Source organism: Colossoma macropomum, unplaced genomic scaffold (assembly GCF_904425465.1).
Source record: "Colossoma macropomum unplaced genomic scaffold, Colossoma_macropomum, whole genome shotgun sequence".
In the NCBI taxonomy this organism is placed as follows: domain Eukaryota; kingdom Metazoa; phylum Chordata; class Actinopteri; order Characiformes; family Serrasalmidae; genus Colossoma; species Colossoma macropomum.
Window position 1 is genome coordinate 1,831,701 of NW_023494803.1, and position 17,933 is coordinate 1,849,633.

The 17,933-nt window shown below is 41.8% G+C and overlaps 1 protein-coding gene across 1 annotated transcript in view; it reads right to left on the reverse strand.

Moving 5' to 3' along the window:
• Window positions 1–3,334: 3,334 nt before the first annotated feature.
• esrrga (estrogen-related receptor gamma a) overlaps window positions 3,335–17,933 on the reverse strand; it is an 83,550-nt gene continuing 68,951 nt past the window's right edge. The window contains exons 7-8 of the mRNA XM_036593844.1: window positions 6,696–6,965; window positions 3,335–3,600 (exon numbers count right to left, since the gene is read on the reverse strand). Of these exons, the coding sequence (XP_036449737.1) occupies window positions 3,356–3,600; window positions 6,696–6,965 (515 nt within the window). The 3' untranslated portion in view covers window positions 3,335–3,355. The remainder of the gene's footprint in view (window positions 3,601–6,695; window positions 6,966–17,933) is intronic.

Genomic DNA, 17,933 nt, shown 5'->3' on the forward strand with positions numbered 1-17,933 from the left:
CGACCGCCGCGAAACCCCTCGCCGCGTTTGGCAGACACCGACACGAGAATAAATATAACCAACGCCCATAACGTCATATATAATAAAAAATAGCAGTTGTTTGTACATCTTCATATTATTGTTCCTAATATTCCTTAAATTGCAAAATAGTCCAATAAATACAGCATTTTGATCTAATTCAATCACAAAGTGCGACACCTGGTTGCCGCACAGTCGTATTGCTTTAAATAAGAAAATATGTTGGAAAAAAGTCATCGTCGGTATGGCTAAATTACACTTCGCTCTCTGCGCTCAGGGCTCGAGCAGCACGTTAAAAGACACAGAGCAAAAGCCTTCTCAGATGATCTAAGCTGCTCGTGGAGTATACTGTCCACAATGATGGTCACTACAGATTCACAAAATGCTTTATCTTCTGTGAGGATGCTCAGTTTATAAGAAAGCTTTGTGAACGATCTGAAAAAAGGTCAGTATTTCAATGCACCTCAAAACTGGACGGAGATCAGGGGTTATGCGCCAGACTTCTCAGAGCGAGAGCGCTGATCTAGGATCAGCTTCGTTTTGTTGTTCATATTACTACACAGAGAGGGACAGAGCTGAACCCAGGTCAGCACACTCAGTGCATACAGGCCCAGGACTGCTTGCTGTAACATCTGTGTGACATTATGAAACTAAAAGTGGTTGAAAAGCTCAGCTTAAAATCGCTGACAGGTTACAGGTTTCCTAAGTTCCATCTGCTTAGTGTTCAGTACCGTTTTTCATGGTAAAGACAACATAACAGACAACAGGATAGAAAAGAAATCACAAAGAAACAGCACCTTTCTGCCACGAGTTGTGTTATGTAAAAAAAATGAAAGTGCCAACGTCCTATCAACAGCAAGAACCCTCCTGTTTTTGACCGTTTCATCTGATGAGTTTCCATGAATAATGTTTCGAGTTACATTACACTAACCTCTCCAAAGCACAATCTAATTATAGTTTTGTATAGCTAATGATAGATATTACACGGTATTTATAGAACAAGACAGAAGGGAGGAAAAAAAATTCATAAATAAAATCCCATCCCCATTTTATTCCAAAAAAAAAGAAATAAAAATCTATTCTTTAGTCCTTTTTTCTTCATTTTTATTTAGCACACAAAGTTTAAGCGATAGTTTTGGAAACTGATCCTACACCAAAACATAAAAAAGTTTTTTTCTTTTTTCCCTTTGCAGCCTCAAAGAGTAAAGATAATATTACAACGGAGTTGTTTAGCATGGAAGGCCTTATGTACAGCATCTTGTTAAGAAAAAAAAACATAAATGGAAAAAAAAAAACCACTACTGTTTTGAGATACTCAAAAGCGTATTATTCATTTTAACCTAAGATATACAGTGTTACTCTACAGGAAAGTAGTTAGACAAAATGATCCCTTTTTTAATATATGTTGTTCCTTCCTTTAAATAACTGTTAATCACTTATACATCAGTATAGATTACATTGATTGCGGACCTTGTTGATCTAGCAGGAACTAGAAAGTCTTTTTTTTTCAGCAAGTTATTTGAGAACCCATCGTACTTGTCTCCTGAGGATTCGTACATCCAGTAGTGTCTCTATGATCTACCCTGTCTCTAAAAAAAGAAAGAAAGAAAAAGAAAGAAAATAAGAAAAAAAACAGCACAAAAACTGGAACCACCACGAGAAGTACACAACGTCATTGCATGGAACAGAAGGAGGGGAAAAAGAAATAAATGGTTCAGAAAAAGCACAGCAGACATGAAACATCAAGCTGAACTACATTTTTTTAGTTTTTTTTTTCATTTTGTTCCAATAAAATGTCTTAGGTTAGTTTTATAATCTGTTAATTTACAATTTACAACGTTTAAGAATATTCAGAAAATACCCCATACTAATACTGACATATTTCAGATGAGTGCTGTGGATAGCCTGCTTAGTTACTTAGCTTCTCCGCTAAAGAAATGTCTGGTTTTGAAGATTACATCATGATATCGGCGCCTCTATTCATCATAAAAATAGGACCAACATGAAACTAGAGCTACAATGTTACTCCAAGTAGTGTTGATGTCTCGCCTAAGTGCTAATTTGCTTCACAAAGTTCATATAACTGCTTTGATATGAAATAATGTCAATAAAAGTAAAGAGATTGGGGTTAATATAAATGCATATATCATATGAGTTAATGTTTATGGTCCTTCTTGCCATCATTTCTGTCAACTATCATCTTATATCAAGCACAGAAACGAAAGCTAAAGCTGCGGGAAATTCAGTTTCCCAAAGAAGACGGGCACTAACAGAAATTGCATTACATTTACACACCTCTGCTTTTTAGTAGAACGTATATTGCTTGGAGAAGATAGCGAGGATTTATTTTTATGACTCGTAAGTGGTCAAGCTGGTAGAAAAGCAATCAGTTCCAGTAACATTTATCAACAAAACTTGTGTATGATGACCATACCACATATCCTATTTACACCCTTCATTGCAGTAAAAATACACCGAAATAAAACACAGTAAAACAATATCAATAAATAAATAAGTCTATTCCTTGTCCACCGCAGTACCTCTTTGTTTTGTATTGCATGAGAGACTAAAGCTCAGGCTATTCCCTGAAAAGATACAGATAAAATCATTAAAAGTGGCTAGAAGTGTTTGGAAGACTTGAAAAAAACAAGAAGGGAATCAAACCCCAGTGACTGTGGTGAAATTAATGAGAGGAGCAGCTTCTTCAAACATGGAAATAAAATGCAAAAACAAAAAGAAACAAAGAATAAAACAAAACCAAAGAAATCTCTGTTTGGCTAACTGCTCCGGTGAGGTCTGGTGGTAATACTACTGCAAGTCATCTTGTTGTGGCTGTCTGATAAAGAGGGATTCTTCCTAGGTTCCTCGAATAAGATGATAGCTGGACATGGGTTTAGGACAGTACAGTTTGCTGGCTTCCAACTCAGTGGAACTCCTTCCTTTGGCAGGGCTGATCTTTCTCGGCTCCAGGTTTTGTGAAAATCAACAAAATGTTTTCGATAGCTCTAGAAACTGCATCAGATTTTGGAGAAAAACAAGTCAAAAGCTGGTTCCAAGTCCCACTGCTAAATAGTGAAAGCAGTCTTCCCCCCCCCATTCAACATTTTTCTCAATAACGACACTTTAATCATTCCTTAATGTATGTATCACTGTCAATAGTTACGAGTACCGTAAAGGTTATGTTTGTTTCTTGTCATTATTTGATACCGTTTATAGACAAAAGTTTCACCGACAGTAGCGGAGAATCAGTCACTGCCTGCCTGGCGAAACGGGTGGGGTCATCAATATGACCCGCCCACTTTCCAAACGAGGGGTGTGGCCTAAGTAAGGGACTGAGCTAGACCTTGGCCTCTAGCAGCTCCAGGAAGAGTTTGTGCATGGGCACCTTGCCGTCCTGTTTGATACTGTAGAAGTGCTGCACAGCCTTGGTAGAGGTCTGCCGGAGCAGAGGCAGGGTCATGAGCAGCTTGCCGGCCCGGCGTGGGTCCTCCGCGTGCTGGCTGCTCTCGTAGTCCTGCAGGGCCTCGTGCAGAACATCCTGGAGCTTCTGCACCGCATCCACATCCTCTATGTGCATGGAGTCTGCCAAAGAAGACAAGCTCTGTTATATCAGTTGTTGAGCAAACTGATCTGAAGATGTAGGAAGGTAATGGAGAAATGACAATGGGAGAAAATCAGAACCGTTTCTTTCTGTTTCTCAGCCACCGTGTACCAGAGAATGCAACGACAGACTGTGTAATTAGTGGCTGATTCATATTTCATTACTTGCTGTATTCCAGCAAAATCACTGTGAACACTTTACTACAAATATCCACAAGTACCTTATATAATATTAAAAGAAACTCGAGAGTTAGAACAGATTCAATCTTGGACATTTTAGCTCTTTAGTCTGTTTCTGCAGTGAAAGTGCTGATAAATGGGGGAAAAGAGACTGACTCATCCTTTCTGCCAAGGCAGAGCTCATTCTCCGGTGATTAAACACACTCTTGAGTGTTAAACACTGGAATTGTCTTCTCCATGTGTTTACATGGCTCTCCGTGGGCCTGATGAATGGCGTGCACAACAGGAACAACGTTTGGAGGCGAGCTGATACGGGCCTCGCGCCTAAGCGAGAGGACACAACGAGCCACTTTTCAGGCGTCAATCCCTTCGCCTGACTGGCATTGTCTGGGAGAAATGTCAAACAGGGTTCATTTGCATATTTGCTTGTTAGCACGGCGCGCATACATGCCGGAGCCCGGCGCGCTTCTCTGAAAGCATTAAGTCTCAGACAACTAAAGGCCTTAACCAAAAGTGCTCTTTGGGTTTGTTCTCTGTTGAAAACTCTCACTGAGGGTCCTGCCAAAAAGTGCTCCTAAAGTGTTACGCCCTTCTGTTTATTGTGCAGATTCAGTGCTAATGAACTCAGTCAACCTACGTAAAATAATACACTGGTAAATCAGTGCTTTTGTGTGGTTTTCACCATAAACAAAACCACCCCCAAAGCCCCATGACTCTGCCGTGTCAGCCCTAGTCCATTCTCTAGGGGCTACATGTCAGAACACACATAAGGCTTCGACCAAGTGATTACAATTCATGCCTTGGATAGAATCAATACATACATGTTAAATAATAACTGTAGGGTCAAGTATTGATAAGACAGAGATCATGTGTGGGTGTCCCTGTGCGCTTCCCCTGTTAGCAGAGTCTCTCTTTTGGGGCTGTAAGGGCAAACAGCCTGTCTGCTTCAGCTAACAGCTCAATTTTCCAAGCCTTCAGTGTCTCTAGGCCCATCTACAATTCAGACAGGAAGGTCTCGTCCATCAGTCACATGGGCTCCGGCCATCTGAAAAGTGACCCACGACGCGACCAAAATCCCTGCCAGGAAAGTGCTTAACTGCACCTTTCCATGAAGCGTGCCACGCCAGCAGCGCCATCAATCTAAACATCAGCGGCGGCGGCAGACAACTTACATCATTCTGGAAAATGTATATATCATTGTCCAGGCTCGAGAAGTGAGGTCTTCTCACTTTAAAACCCAGTATTTGCTGTCAGTATATTTTCTTAAAGGAAGAGAACCACGTGCAGCAAATGTTGTTGAGGGACCAAGCGTGGAGGGATTTTTGTTATGGCAAGTTAAACACAGTGAGGTGCTGCTACAATGAAAATTCTCCATAATGAAACTATATAATGAGAGGAAAAGTTAAATCAAAAGTGCATTTTGCATTATCTGGATTGGGCACAATCTTTTTATGAGTAATTGATTACCTGTCAAAAAGGTTTGCTGCCTGTAAAGGCAAAAGAATAGGAGGGTGCACTATTTTTTATAGAAGCTGTCTAGAACTCTCTCTGTGTCCTCTCTCGTTCTTCCAAAAAAAAAAAGAAGTGTGACAAAATGGCACACCTTTGAATTCTGGTATGATGCATGCCTCTCCTGGGAGAGGAGCTTCGAGAGGTGCTACAGAAGCAAAGCCTCGAGTGTGACACGAGAGAAAGACAGAGAGAAGGATTAGGGTGGGAAAAAATTGACAGTATGTAAAATTCTTACTGCGTCTTGGTTCAAAACTGAATCCTAAGACCACTGAAGGGATCATTATACCATTAGAGGCTTTATGTCCAACTGAAAAAGAGAACCAATTTAACAGGAAAAGTCTAATGCAGGCTACAATACACAGTCATGCAGCCACCAGGCAATAATGCATGGTTGGGCAACATGTCTACCCTCATATGTGCAGAGAAGGAGGAGAGGAAGGACGCGAGTCTCTCTGAATAAATCTGCACATCGCTCCAGCCGCTTCCGCCTGCTCCAAACAATCGCCATCCCATCGGTCTCAGAGCGCGTGGGCATCGACAAGAGAGATGAACTGTTAATTACAAAATCAATTAAAAAAGAATTTCTCAAGAGCTGCGCGCCCTCTCCCCCTCGGGGGCTCACTCTGGGGCAGGAGAGGCCCTGAGCGTCCGGCGAGCCGGGCCGACATCCGCAAGCAGGCAAGAGCAATCTGCTTTTTCATTTTTCAGCATGGCCAGGCCCAGCCGGAGATTGATCGTCACATATGGCCTCAGAAAACAAACTGTCAATACCTTGAGCGCTGGAGAATTTGAACAAATAGCTGCCCTACCATTCAAGCTGCTCACTGCGTCCCATTTAACAGATTTTATTGACAGTTTCCTTCTTGTAATTAAAGGGGGGGTGGAGGGGTGGGGGGAGGGTCGCTGGCCAGTGACCAAGATAAAGTTCAAAGAAGGGGTCAAAAGAAAGGGAGCCCTCCCGGCACCCACATCAGTGCGAATTATCGACAAGCAAGTGAATAGTGATGGGCTCCTTGTTTAAGAGGTACCTGAAGATGGACTTATGCTAATGCTGCAGACATGCCTTTGGAGGACTCTAGGGGGAGAAGGGGAGGCTCTGCTTATGTGAATGTGGAGACAGGAAGCGAGAGGGAGGTGCCTGTGAGTATTTTTGAAACAAATTATGTGAGAGATTAACTCCTTGCGAGAGGTTGACCCACTTTTTATTCACAGAGATCAAGACAAATGGCAGTAATCTCGAATACTATTTTTGATTTTTTCCTACAACATTTTAAAACAAATATACAATTCAAACAGAGATGTTAAATCTAAGAGTGACATCATTCAGATGCACAAACAAACATGCAAATACAAACATGCATAGAGAAATGTATTAATGTAGTCACCTGAATTTGCGAGCGCTATAGCTTTAAGAGTGACAAACTCCTCTTTCTCCAGCTTCATGTTCTTGTACTTCTTCACCAGTTGCAGGATGGCATTGTTCAGGTCCAGTAAGCCAGCCAGCTTGGATTGGTCCTCGTCCATGATGTAGTCCTCAGCGTAGACCAACTTGTCCTCGAACGGCAGTGACCGGTAGACCACGCGTAAGATCAATATCTCCATCCAGGCGCTCTGTAGGAGGCTCATCTGGTCGGCCAGCGACAGCGTTGAGAACCCTGCAAGAAACACAGAAGAGGCCTCAAACTCGGGCCCTACCTCTGATTTGCCTTTCAACAACCTTCCAGTGAGTGAACAGCACGCTGGCCGAATCTGTGCAAGAAGTTGGGGAGGTTTTGCAGTGGCCTGTTGAGAATGGTGGTGAAGAGCATTGACATTCTGAAGCTGTGATGGGGAGGAGAAGTGCAGAGGGGGGGAGAGGAGGGGATGCGCCTAGCACGAGGCTCGGCTCTCATCTCCTGCCGTGCGGCAGGCCAGGGGGCATCCTGTGGGAGGGAACTCCTTATCTCCCCAAACATGCAGCATGGATCAATTCTTCCCATCACACCAGCTGAAAGACTAATTGCTTGCCTCAAACTCCCTTCTCCTTCCTTCTTGCCTCATCCGTATCTCTCCCTCTCTCTCTCTTTTTCTCTCTATTTTCTCCCTCGCCTTTTTCCCCCTTTCTCTAGTTTCCTTTCTTCTTTTCGGCTGCGCTAAAAAACCATGAGAGCACTCGACGATGTATGTAAGCTCAATCTCTGAAAGAGAACTTCAATCTTCATGACGCCACAAACAAACATCTCCACTGACAGCAGGAAGTCAACCTGGAGCATCATCACCCTCCAGTGTCCACATGGATGGCAGACGACAGAGAGCAAGAGCCCCAGCGCGACAGACTGGACAGCAGCACGCCAGTTCTCCGCTCATGCCCGGGCCAGGCGATGAACTGACAACACAATACTGGAGGCCCATCTGACGACTCTCTCTCCCCCTTTCTCTCCCTCTCACTCTTTAGCCCGGCACAGAGCAGATGAGGCGTCACCGCTAACAACAGCAAGAGCCCTTATCCAAGCAGCTATGGGGAGGCATAGGGAGAGATGCTTCAAAACAACTGTTGAAAAGCGTCAACCTCGCCCAAGAAAGGTGGCTGAAACTGCTAATTTTTCCCGTTTTTCCCTGCTCTCTGATTCTGAGTTGATCGTGAATGGCAAGGAGCTCATTATGTGTAGGTTTAAGGCTATTGTTTATAACAACCGCTAATTTATTATCCAAAACTGTTAACATCTCTGATCTCATTAGGAGCAGGCTGAGCAGTTGGTGCACTTCCTGGCCTGCTGGTGGGCGCACACCCAGTGCCAGTTGGCAGGGCTGTCCACCACTACTTAATAAAATCATCAAAAGGGATTAGCGAAGAATTTCTTAAGGGGGTCTTTAATGTCAGACCCTGCTGCATTCTTGCAAAGGAGTTTAAGCTCCAATGAGAGCTGGCATGGGCTAAAAATATGAATCCTCCCATACATTTCTCTCATTCTCTCTACTGAAATCCTCACCTGTCACAGAACTGCCATTACAATGAACTAACACACAAACACGAGTTCAGCGAACTGTTCCAAGTTTAGATGACAATGACAAAATTAAAGGGTAATATTCCACTGTAGAGACAGTGCTGGAGGGTGGCAGTGGCACTAGTGGTGGTGTTGGTTAGGGACACAAAGCCAAAGAGGCAGGCAGGGAGGGGGGTTGCGGAGAGGACAGCAGTGGCAGATGGACAGAGCCCATAGCCTGGAGCTCCCCGTGTGCCATCCCCCTAGCCCTCCCTCCCAGTCACTGCTGTTAGTAAATAATTAGATTTACACATTCCCCAATCTCCAACACATCTCCCCACAGAATAATTAAAAGCCGGATGATTAGTTTATTGAGTGGAAGGGGGAACTTCCCCCCCTCCCTCCTCCACCGACCCCACCTTTATTGAGGTCCATCAATGATTTTATCGGGGGGCCGGCCCCCGCTTTTACGGTTGTCATGCCAGCGCGGGCATCCAATTTTTCTTATCTCCCTGATTAATACAAATGCAGTTTCGGGACGCATTAATTAACAGATACAAATCTGCGTTCTCATGGCCGGATCGATAGTGCGAAGAAAAGAGGCATCAATGTGAATTTACTGCTGATGATGGAAGAGGTTTCTCTATTGACATTTACGTCGGGCACAAACTTTTAAGTTGCGTCCGGGGTCCCTTTATTTCTTTCTTTCTGTCTGTCTTTTTTCATCAGTTATTTAATTTCACAAAAGAGCCACACGGTAACAGTGACAGCGCCTCACCTTTGGAGATGTGGGCTGCGTGGGAAAGATCACTAAGAGCTGAATTAAATGCCGCCACCATCATCTCCATAGCAGTAAACATGTACAGGCTTTTCCTCAAAGGAATAATCTAATGAAACTGTATTAGTTCATATTTACTCTTAAAGAGCTAATTCACTGTAACCATTAGGCATGTGCCGATCATAAATTTCTATAGCTGATTCTGATTTCTTTACAGCCAGATTGGTCGATTTTTTGAATTACCTAAAACACGAGCACATTGTATAAAAATAGTTATATAACAATAACTACACATACACACACACACACACACACACACACACATATATATATATATATATACATACATACATACATGCCTGGCAACGATAAACATATTAACAACACTTTTAATCGGATTTCCATTACTTAATTTTTATCCAAATTCTAGTTTGAATTTAATTAGATATTAGATTAAATTAGATATTAGATTAAATTAAATTAGACATTTAATTTCATTTAAAATATCTAAAAATGTGAAAATGTGGCTTCTCCTTTTGAACCTCACCTGAGATTTCTATTTTATTTGGCAGGCACAAAGCAGACAGACTCATCCAGATGACACGAGGGGTATTTATTATCTGATCTAAAGCACTATCTCCAGCAGCCTCCTCTCGATTTAACTCTCTCAGCCTGCATCCCTCCCCCCGACACACTGCAAAGAGGAGACCACTGCCACTGGCATCTTGCCCCTCTGTCCATCCAAAGCTGCACTCTGCGGCAGAGGAGGGAGAAAAGGCTAAGCATTTGGAATATGTGAAGGGCAGAGTGGTAGAAAGTATCTGATGGCTGAGCTCTTGTAAAATCAGTGGTGGCTTTTCAGAAGGAATAAGCGTCGGATCTGTGTGTGTGCGGGCGTGGTGTGTTGCGGGCTGACAGAAAGAGGCTGCGGTGCAGCCAAGCGAAGTTAACCCCTACCGGGCAGGAGCACTAGGCACCAGGCCTCACAGCGCCCGCTGCCCGCACGTCTGCCAAATCTCTTCTGACTGCACGTTCACACTGCTGAGAAGGCCTACCGGTGTGCTCGCGCACACACACACACACACACACACACACACACTCCTCTTCTTCCTCAGGGCAGCCTTCACCTCAGTCATGCTGCCCATCCCTATACGAATGCAGAGCAAACACACACATACACCTCCTCTCGCTCCCTGCCTGCTTTCTCCTGCTTAGCGGATGAATGAGCATGCACTGATAGGCTCTATCATACGGCCATGCTGCCTGTTTATTTGACGTTTTCTGCTCTCGTCCGGCGCTTGAGAAGCTTGCTTGCTTTCACACATTGTCAAAACGACGGCACCGTGACTAATTCACTTGCACAAAATACTGCCGAAGTGATACAGTAATACTTCTGGGCCAACCTGCCAAAGTGAGTTAGCAACAGAGCTTGTGAGAAGCCATGGGATGTTGCAGAACAGTTCAAAATAACTCAAATGATGCTAGTGCTGGGTGATATCGACTCAATTTAATACCATTGTGCTTTCCAAATATATCACACTATCACAGTATCAAATGATATTTAAGTTTGCATTAATAAAGCGAATGAACCCATGCTGAGTACTGCTACTCTACACTTGAAGTATTACAAACCTGAATTAGTTTGTTTTGAGCTGCTTTTGTCTCTTAAAATTTGCGCCAAAGAATTTCATAATAACTTGTAATTTCATTTCTTTAAATTAGAAGTTATTATGATTCTTAATTTCTTTCTTACGTAAAACTGTTGCTGTGCAGTGGTGAAATGTGACTATTAGAACAGGCCACAAATGTCAAAATTTGTTCAAAAACAATAAATAATAATAATAATAATAATAATAAAAAGAACCGTAATAATGATCATTTCTGCTAGCACCCCAATGGGTTTCTAGTAGTAAGTTAGCGCTACTCTAACAGTGTTTTAAATTAGCTTTTTTTGGCTCATTAGGCTTTTCCGAGGGCCCACTCTGAGGGCCCACTGCAGCACTGTGCGAGATCCAGTTGGAGGAGACTTGAAAAGTGTAAGCTTTGGTTTGAGACTGTGTGGCAGACCAGAAGAAGCTGTGAATTTTTGGTGGCATGTGGTGGAGACCTGAGAAGACATCCTGTCATGATCTATGAAATCAGTCTCTTCTGACTCTGCTCCTCGACTCAGATGCCGTAACCACCACGCACCGAACACAATAAAGACCATCGCCCGCAGGACACACGGCTGCCTGACCCAATTAGAGTGGACCAGTACACGAAGGTCTGAACCAACTCCTAATCTAAGCTCGCTCATTCTGACTGAATGAAGACTAGAGCACAGGAGGTTATATTACTAGTAGGGATGCATCGGTAGTGGAGAAAAGACTAAATAGGCCTAAAATCAAGTGTCAAAATGTCAGACTTTACAAATCGTTTTAACAGCAATAAAAATAAGAAATAGTAAGAAGAAGGAAGTTTCTTTTCTTTGCTTTCCTATGCTGGTCAGCACAGACATGTTCCAACAGTCTAAGAGGCAGCAGATCATCAGTGAAAATGACAGATGTATAGGCTAATTCCTGGTTTCTATGAGGGACACCAGACAAGCGATGTGTAATCACTGTACATAACAAGTATTAAAAGGGGGTAGAAAGAATTCTACAGTTCAGATCTAATACCATTTAAAAACACAGCATCCTGCTTGATATGCAGAATAAAGCAAAACTACAGAAGCATAAAGGAAAGTCCTTTCCGGCACACTTGTGCCATCTGTAGCCACAGTCCTTGAAATGACAAATAAATAAAACTAAAATCAGATGTCAGAGCCAAAAAGCAAAGTATAACTAATAATAATGTAATTTATTGCTTTGGATGACCAATCGTTCTCTATAGTTGTGTTGTTGAGGATGCTGGATGTTGTGGCACATGCTATAGACTACATACTGTAAAAAAGTTAAGTTTATAAAGTTTAAATTAAGTACCTTTATTTATTGTCAGCTTTGTTTGTTTTTCTGTATTATTTTTACTCTGGTGTTCCTGGATTTCTGCTTCAGCTTTTTGGTGCATCATTAAAATGGCTAAAGAAAAATACAGAATTAAGGAAGTAGCACTGGTTTGTAGGCTTGAGCAAAAACTGTGCAGTTCAGGCCACGAGGGATACTGATAAGCAAGCAAGAAAAGAGTTTTCTTTTCCATGTGTGTTAAGCGGATTAACAGAGAATAAAAGCATACTCATCAGTCATATCATATATTGGTGTGTGTGTGTGTGTGTGTGTGTGTGTGTGTTTGTGTATTTTCTGAGCCAGAGAGAGACTGGGCCTCTCCTCACGTCAGTTAAACTGGCACGCTGTTAGCATATCCACACGCAATACGTCCTCAATTCCGTCAGTCTCACAGCAAATATTGAACTACCGAACACACGCGCAAAACAAAAACCAACATGAAAAGGCAAACAAATGTGCGAGTGTGTGTGTGTAAACAGCCTCTCAGGTCTTTAGTTTGAATGGAGGAGGGGGACGGAGGGGAAGAGCCATACAAACATGCGCACACACAAAGCGAAACCTCTCCGCTTTCATCACGGCAGCCTTTCATCTCTACAAAACAACACCAGAGTGAGTGAGAGTGAGAGTGAGAGTGAGAGAGAGAGAGAGAGAGAGAGAGAGAGAGAGAGAGAGAGAGAGATTTTTCCAAGGGAAAATACCTTAACACTGCCACAGCCATCTGCATACATTTAGCACTCTTTGTCAACACTAAACAGCTGTTTTCCCCTGTACTAGTCAAACGAGTTAGTCTGCACCGACTCAGAAAAGTGGGAAGGTGTTTTGAGTTGAGGTGCTGAAACTTTAAGCGTCATGCAAAAGATGCTGGATTATTTACATCAAATAGAATGTGTCATAATGTGCTATAATGTGGTGAGAGTAAACAATACACACATACAGCTGACACATCACACTGCTGGTGCACACCACACTCACTCTGCTCTCACTCATTCTGGACAAACTTTATGCACACGAGCTGAGCGTCGATTAGATTGTTGTTATGCAGTGCAGAAATCTCCATGCTGAGATTCAATACTCAAAGGCACATTGAGTGATATAACAGTTAGAAAAGAATAAAGTATTCAGAACTTAGGACTATATTATGTTTTCCACATTAAGTTGAATTTTTAAGTTTATAAACTTCATTAGGTTACTTTGGGGCTCAGAACTTTCCTACTTCCTGACAAGCCCGCAAAGCTGCAAGGGTTGTGGTTCAGCTTGCTGTACTGAAAACGCAGCATTAACTTAAATAGTGCCTGCTACTGCGTATTTAGAAAGTAATAAGTAAAACAAAATAAAACTATAAAGACATAAATAGAGCTCAGATATGCTCATGTTTTTTTTTTTGGCTGTAAAAGAATCCTGAAATCTGAAGATGTTGCAGCCCCTTCAGCATCCCCACTTCCTGCATCCTCTAACTGACTGCTTTTCCCCTGGGTCTTTCATTTTTTTTCTAAAACAATAGAGTCTGTTTCTTCTGTCACATGCGGTTTGTTGCAGTTAGGTTGCGCAAGTATCTCTACACTGACAATTCATAAGTGATGAGGTCAAAGTTGATATCAAACCGTGCTGTTCCCTTACAAAACATCAAGAAGAAGGAAAATAAAAATACAACAGCAATTTTATTCAAACTGCTGTGTCTTCATAAATTTGGCTGAAGTGTTGACTTCAATTTGTGTTGGATATCTTGTTGCCAATACATTTTCTCTCTCCCTTGCAGGATTTGGCCCTGCCCTGGGGAAGGGGGGATGCAGCCTAGTCGGCTAATCACAAAGTGTGCGCGAGGCCGCTTGATTCTAATGCACCTAATTAGCAATCGGCAGCCTCTTAATTGCATACATTAGGGCCGATTGGTGGTGGAGATTAATTCTAAATATACCCAGGCAGCTGGTTAAGATGCCACGGATTACTGTACGGACTGTACTTTTCCACTTAATTAGATATGAAAACGAAGCTGCCACGAGCCGGTGCTACACTGTGGCAGGGCAGTGAGAGGCGAGGCTCCCCGGACTATAATAAAGTGACCGCATGAGAGACACTCTCACAGATGGAGTGACATTAACAACTGTGCCGGGAAGCCATTTCAAACAATGAAATATCAATATTTACATTTTAATTACCCCGCTCTCCCGATCTTGCTCACTCTCTTTCTCTCTCTCGAGTGGCTTTTGTGGCTGTGGCTACATGGTGAGGGGGTTTGGAGGAAACTGGGAAGTCAAGGAAAGGTTTAGGGGGTGTCAGACAAAATACAAGCTGTCATATTTTAAATGGGTTTTGGGGCGAGGTAATCAAATTTAAGAAGAGCTTTTAAAGACCTTTCCAGTACCAGTTTTAATGCAATTATAATTATTAGTGATAATAAACACGAATAACGAAGGAAAAGCTACTGAGACTATTAATAAATAGCGCAAGAAGAAAGATACCTATTATTTAAGATCAACTTCAGTGGGTGATAATTAGGGATCCAACAATATGAGAACTGTGATATTTTTCATGTATATATATGCTGATGCCGATACATAAACATTTATAAAACGTAGAAAGATTAAATCTCCCTAGTTAGCATTAATAGAGAAATACTTTTCAATACATTTTTATCTATTGGGTTACAAAAGCAGTACAATTAATAAAATGCAGCACCTATAAATGCTTATCCTATCCGGAGTAAAAGACATACATCATCAAATATCGGTTTATCAGTCAAATCTAAACATCTGTCTGATACCAATAAAGAAATTATCATCTGAAATGATTCCAGCATCATTTTGCCTCCCTAGTGGTAACACTTTTGGTGTAAGCAACTGTAAATAAAAACATCAGCCAGATTACAGCCAGTGGCATTGCACTGTTACATATTACCTACTAACAATAACAGTTTACTCTTTTGTAAATTTTGGAACAATCAGTTTGCAAATATTACGTTTTAGTGAAGAAAAACATCTTCATGCTTCTTGCAAGAAATGTGATGTGATACATCAGCGCTCCCTATCTGCTAATGTTTTGATCTGGATGAAAAGCAGCACTCCTGATTCTGTCCTTTCCTCAGTCCTTGATGGGAATAACTTTTCCTTCACACCTTCCTTCCGCTTTTTCCTTCGCTGGTATTTGTAAGAACGACAAGGACTTTGGGACAGTCCTATTAGGACGTATTACAATACTGTACAAGGAGCTCTGGTGCTAACAAGCTATTGATATGCGTCACTCCTACCTATGGGACTTCCTCTTTTCTGGGCCAAGGAGAGCACAGTGGCCATCGTAGGATGAGCTGTGCTCAGCCACTGCACCGATTCAGTGATATATTAAAGATACGTCACAGATACACTGATTGCTAATGCATCAGGCTCCATTGTGAGACTCCTTCTTCATTAGATTACTACAAACCACAGCAGCTTATGTTCTGGAGCTCTGGAGCAAAACTGACCTGACCTAGGGCCAGTGCTTTATTTTCTTACAAATATACAAATCTGAATGTTATTCATTTTTAGCAACAAGGCAAAACCGGTCTTAGAACAACTTCAAAGGGCCACAAACTCATGCCTGTGATAGAGAGCCCTCTAATGCCAGCAGGGGAAGCCGCAGAAAACACTTCCACTGATTCATTCATTTTACTGTTATCAAACCCCAAACTGGTGCTGTGGAAAAATGAATGGTCATCAGTGAATTCTCTTCAATTCTGACAATTAGACCCTCTAAAGTCAAAAAAAGCCACATTCCTCTCAGAAACAGAAAAGAAAAGGCTATTAAGACTATTAATAAACAGTGCAGGAAGAAAGATACCTATTATTTAAGATCAACTTCAGTGGGCGATAATTAGGGATCCAACAATATGAGAACTGTGATATTTTTCATGTACATATATGATGATGCCGATACATAAATATTTATAAAATGCAGAAAGATGAAATCTCCCTCGTTAGCATCAATAGAGAAATACTTTTTAATACATTTTTATCTACTGCGTTACAAAAGAAGCAAAATTAATAAGATGCAAAAAAATTTTTTTTTTTTACTTTAGAGGGTCTAATTGTCAGAATCGAAGAGAATTTACTGATGACCATTCATTTTTCCACAGCACATTCCTCTCAGAAACAGCAGAATAACTTACATAACTGGAACAGGCCTGGCACAGCATTCCTCTGTCACGCTTATCATTTCTTACAGAAATGGAAAAATGCAGATCTTTCCAATAGAAGCCTCTCTTAATTTTATTTTTTGGGATTACCTACCTCTCAAACCTGATCAGACAGAAGCATGGGAATGCCTGCATCTACATGCACACACAAACAACAAACAGTCATCAATGAGCAGTGGGCCTTTTAATAGCATGCCATCATAGAATCTGCGCTTAAAACATGCTCTTAATGCTTTCAAGACGAGACACTACCCCCCATTCCGCGGCAATGAGCACCTTTTAATTTCTGCAAAAGGCACGGCTGAAAATCTTAATTAATTGTTTCATACTGCTTCGGGGTCATTATGCAATGCAATAAAGGCCGTGTAATTATGAAATTTTACAGCCATTACCGAGGCTGATAGCTCGTATTTCATCATCAGGCGGGCCCGATGGCTTTCCAGGCGCACGATCACGCGTGATGGACTACGTGGAGATCCATCAGGGCCCAAACAATAAGCCGGCCGGGCCTGCTGTAATAGCTACCCACAGATGAAGCGACAGATAAAGATAAACTATAAATCCGACAGCACGGATGCTAACGCAGGACTGCAAGGAGGTGGGGGCCACAGGAGCGCGTGTGTTTGCTTGTGGGAGAGAATGTGTTGGAGATACACATGAATTGCATTACGCAATTTAAAAAAAAAAGACAAAAATCTGGATATATGTGCCTATGCAAACATGGCTGTATGAGCGGGTACAGCAGCGAACAATAGGATAGCTGCATACAAACACACGCACATGTACACATAAGAAAAAAATTGAAATATACCGAAGGAACCTACATCATGACATATTGCTACTTCAGGAGAGACAGAATAATAAAACAAAGAAATGCATGAAAGCATACATCATGATACACACAGGAGCCTATTTGAGGTGCAAAAGATGCAATGGGAAAAGAATGGGGGAAGAATATGCTGATGCAAGTTTGCTCAACAGAACGGATTCTTAGCCTCAGAACTACAGAGGGCTTACTGTAGTGAGCGCTCTTTCTCTACCAGAGGGATTCCAACAAAAGAAGCAGAGAGAGAGAAAGAACTAGAGAGAGAGAGAGGGAGAGAGAGAGAGAGACTCAATAAATGAAAAGAGGAAGACAGAATATTTTGTAGGGTTGCATATATTTGAATTTGAATTTAAATTCAAATGTGAAAAATGATGGGAAAAAGAGGGCCACTTAGATATAGGCTATTTGATTCCCTGAGTGTGTGTGTGTGTGTGTGTGTGTGTGTGTGTCTGAGTGTGTGTGTGTGTGTGTGTGTGAAAGTAACGGAGACAGAAAGAAAAGCCAGAAAAAGAAATATGCATACTTTGCACACATAAAAAACAAAACAAAAACAAAATAAACAAAAAAGACTGTACTCAATGAATCTACCTACCTATATATGGTTACCTTTCCCTATATATTTTTCAATTTCAAATTTCTTAATTAAATTTACAGGCAAACTATTAAGTACACATTACTTGTTTTGAGGAGATATTTTTTGAGAAGATTTGATAAAATAGGGATAGGGAGAGTCAAAGCAAAATAAGTGCAAAAGTCTGAGTGATATTAAACGTGGACAAAGGACCTTCTTGGAGAAATGTGGCCTTATGGCAAGCAGTGGTGCTCGGTGCCAGAGACTAAATAAGTCCAATCATTTTATTCATAAGTAACACAGTGGGTCCTATTCACACATGGCCCTGTCGCCAGA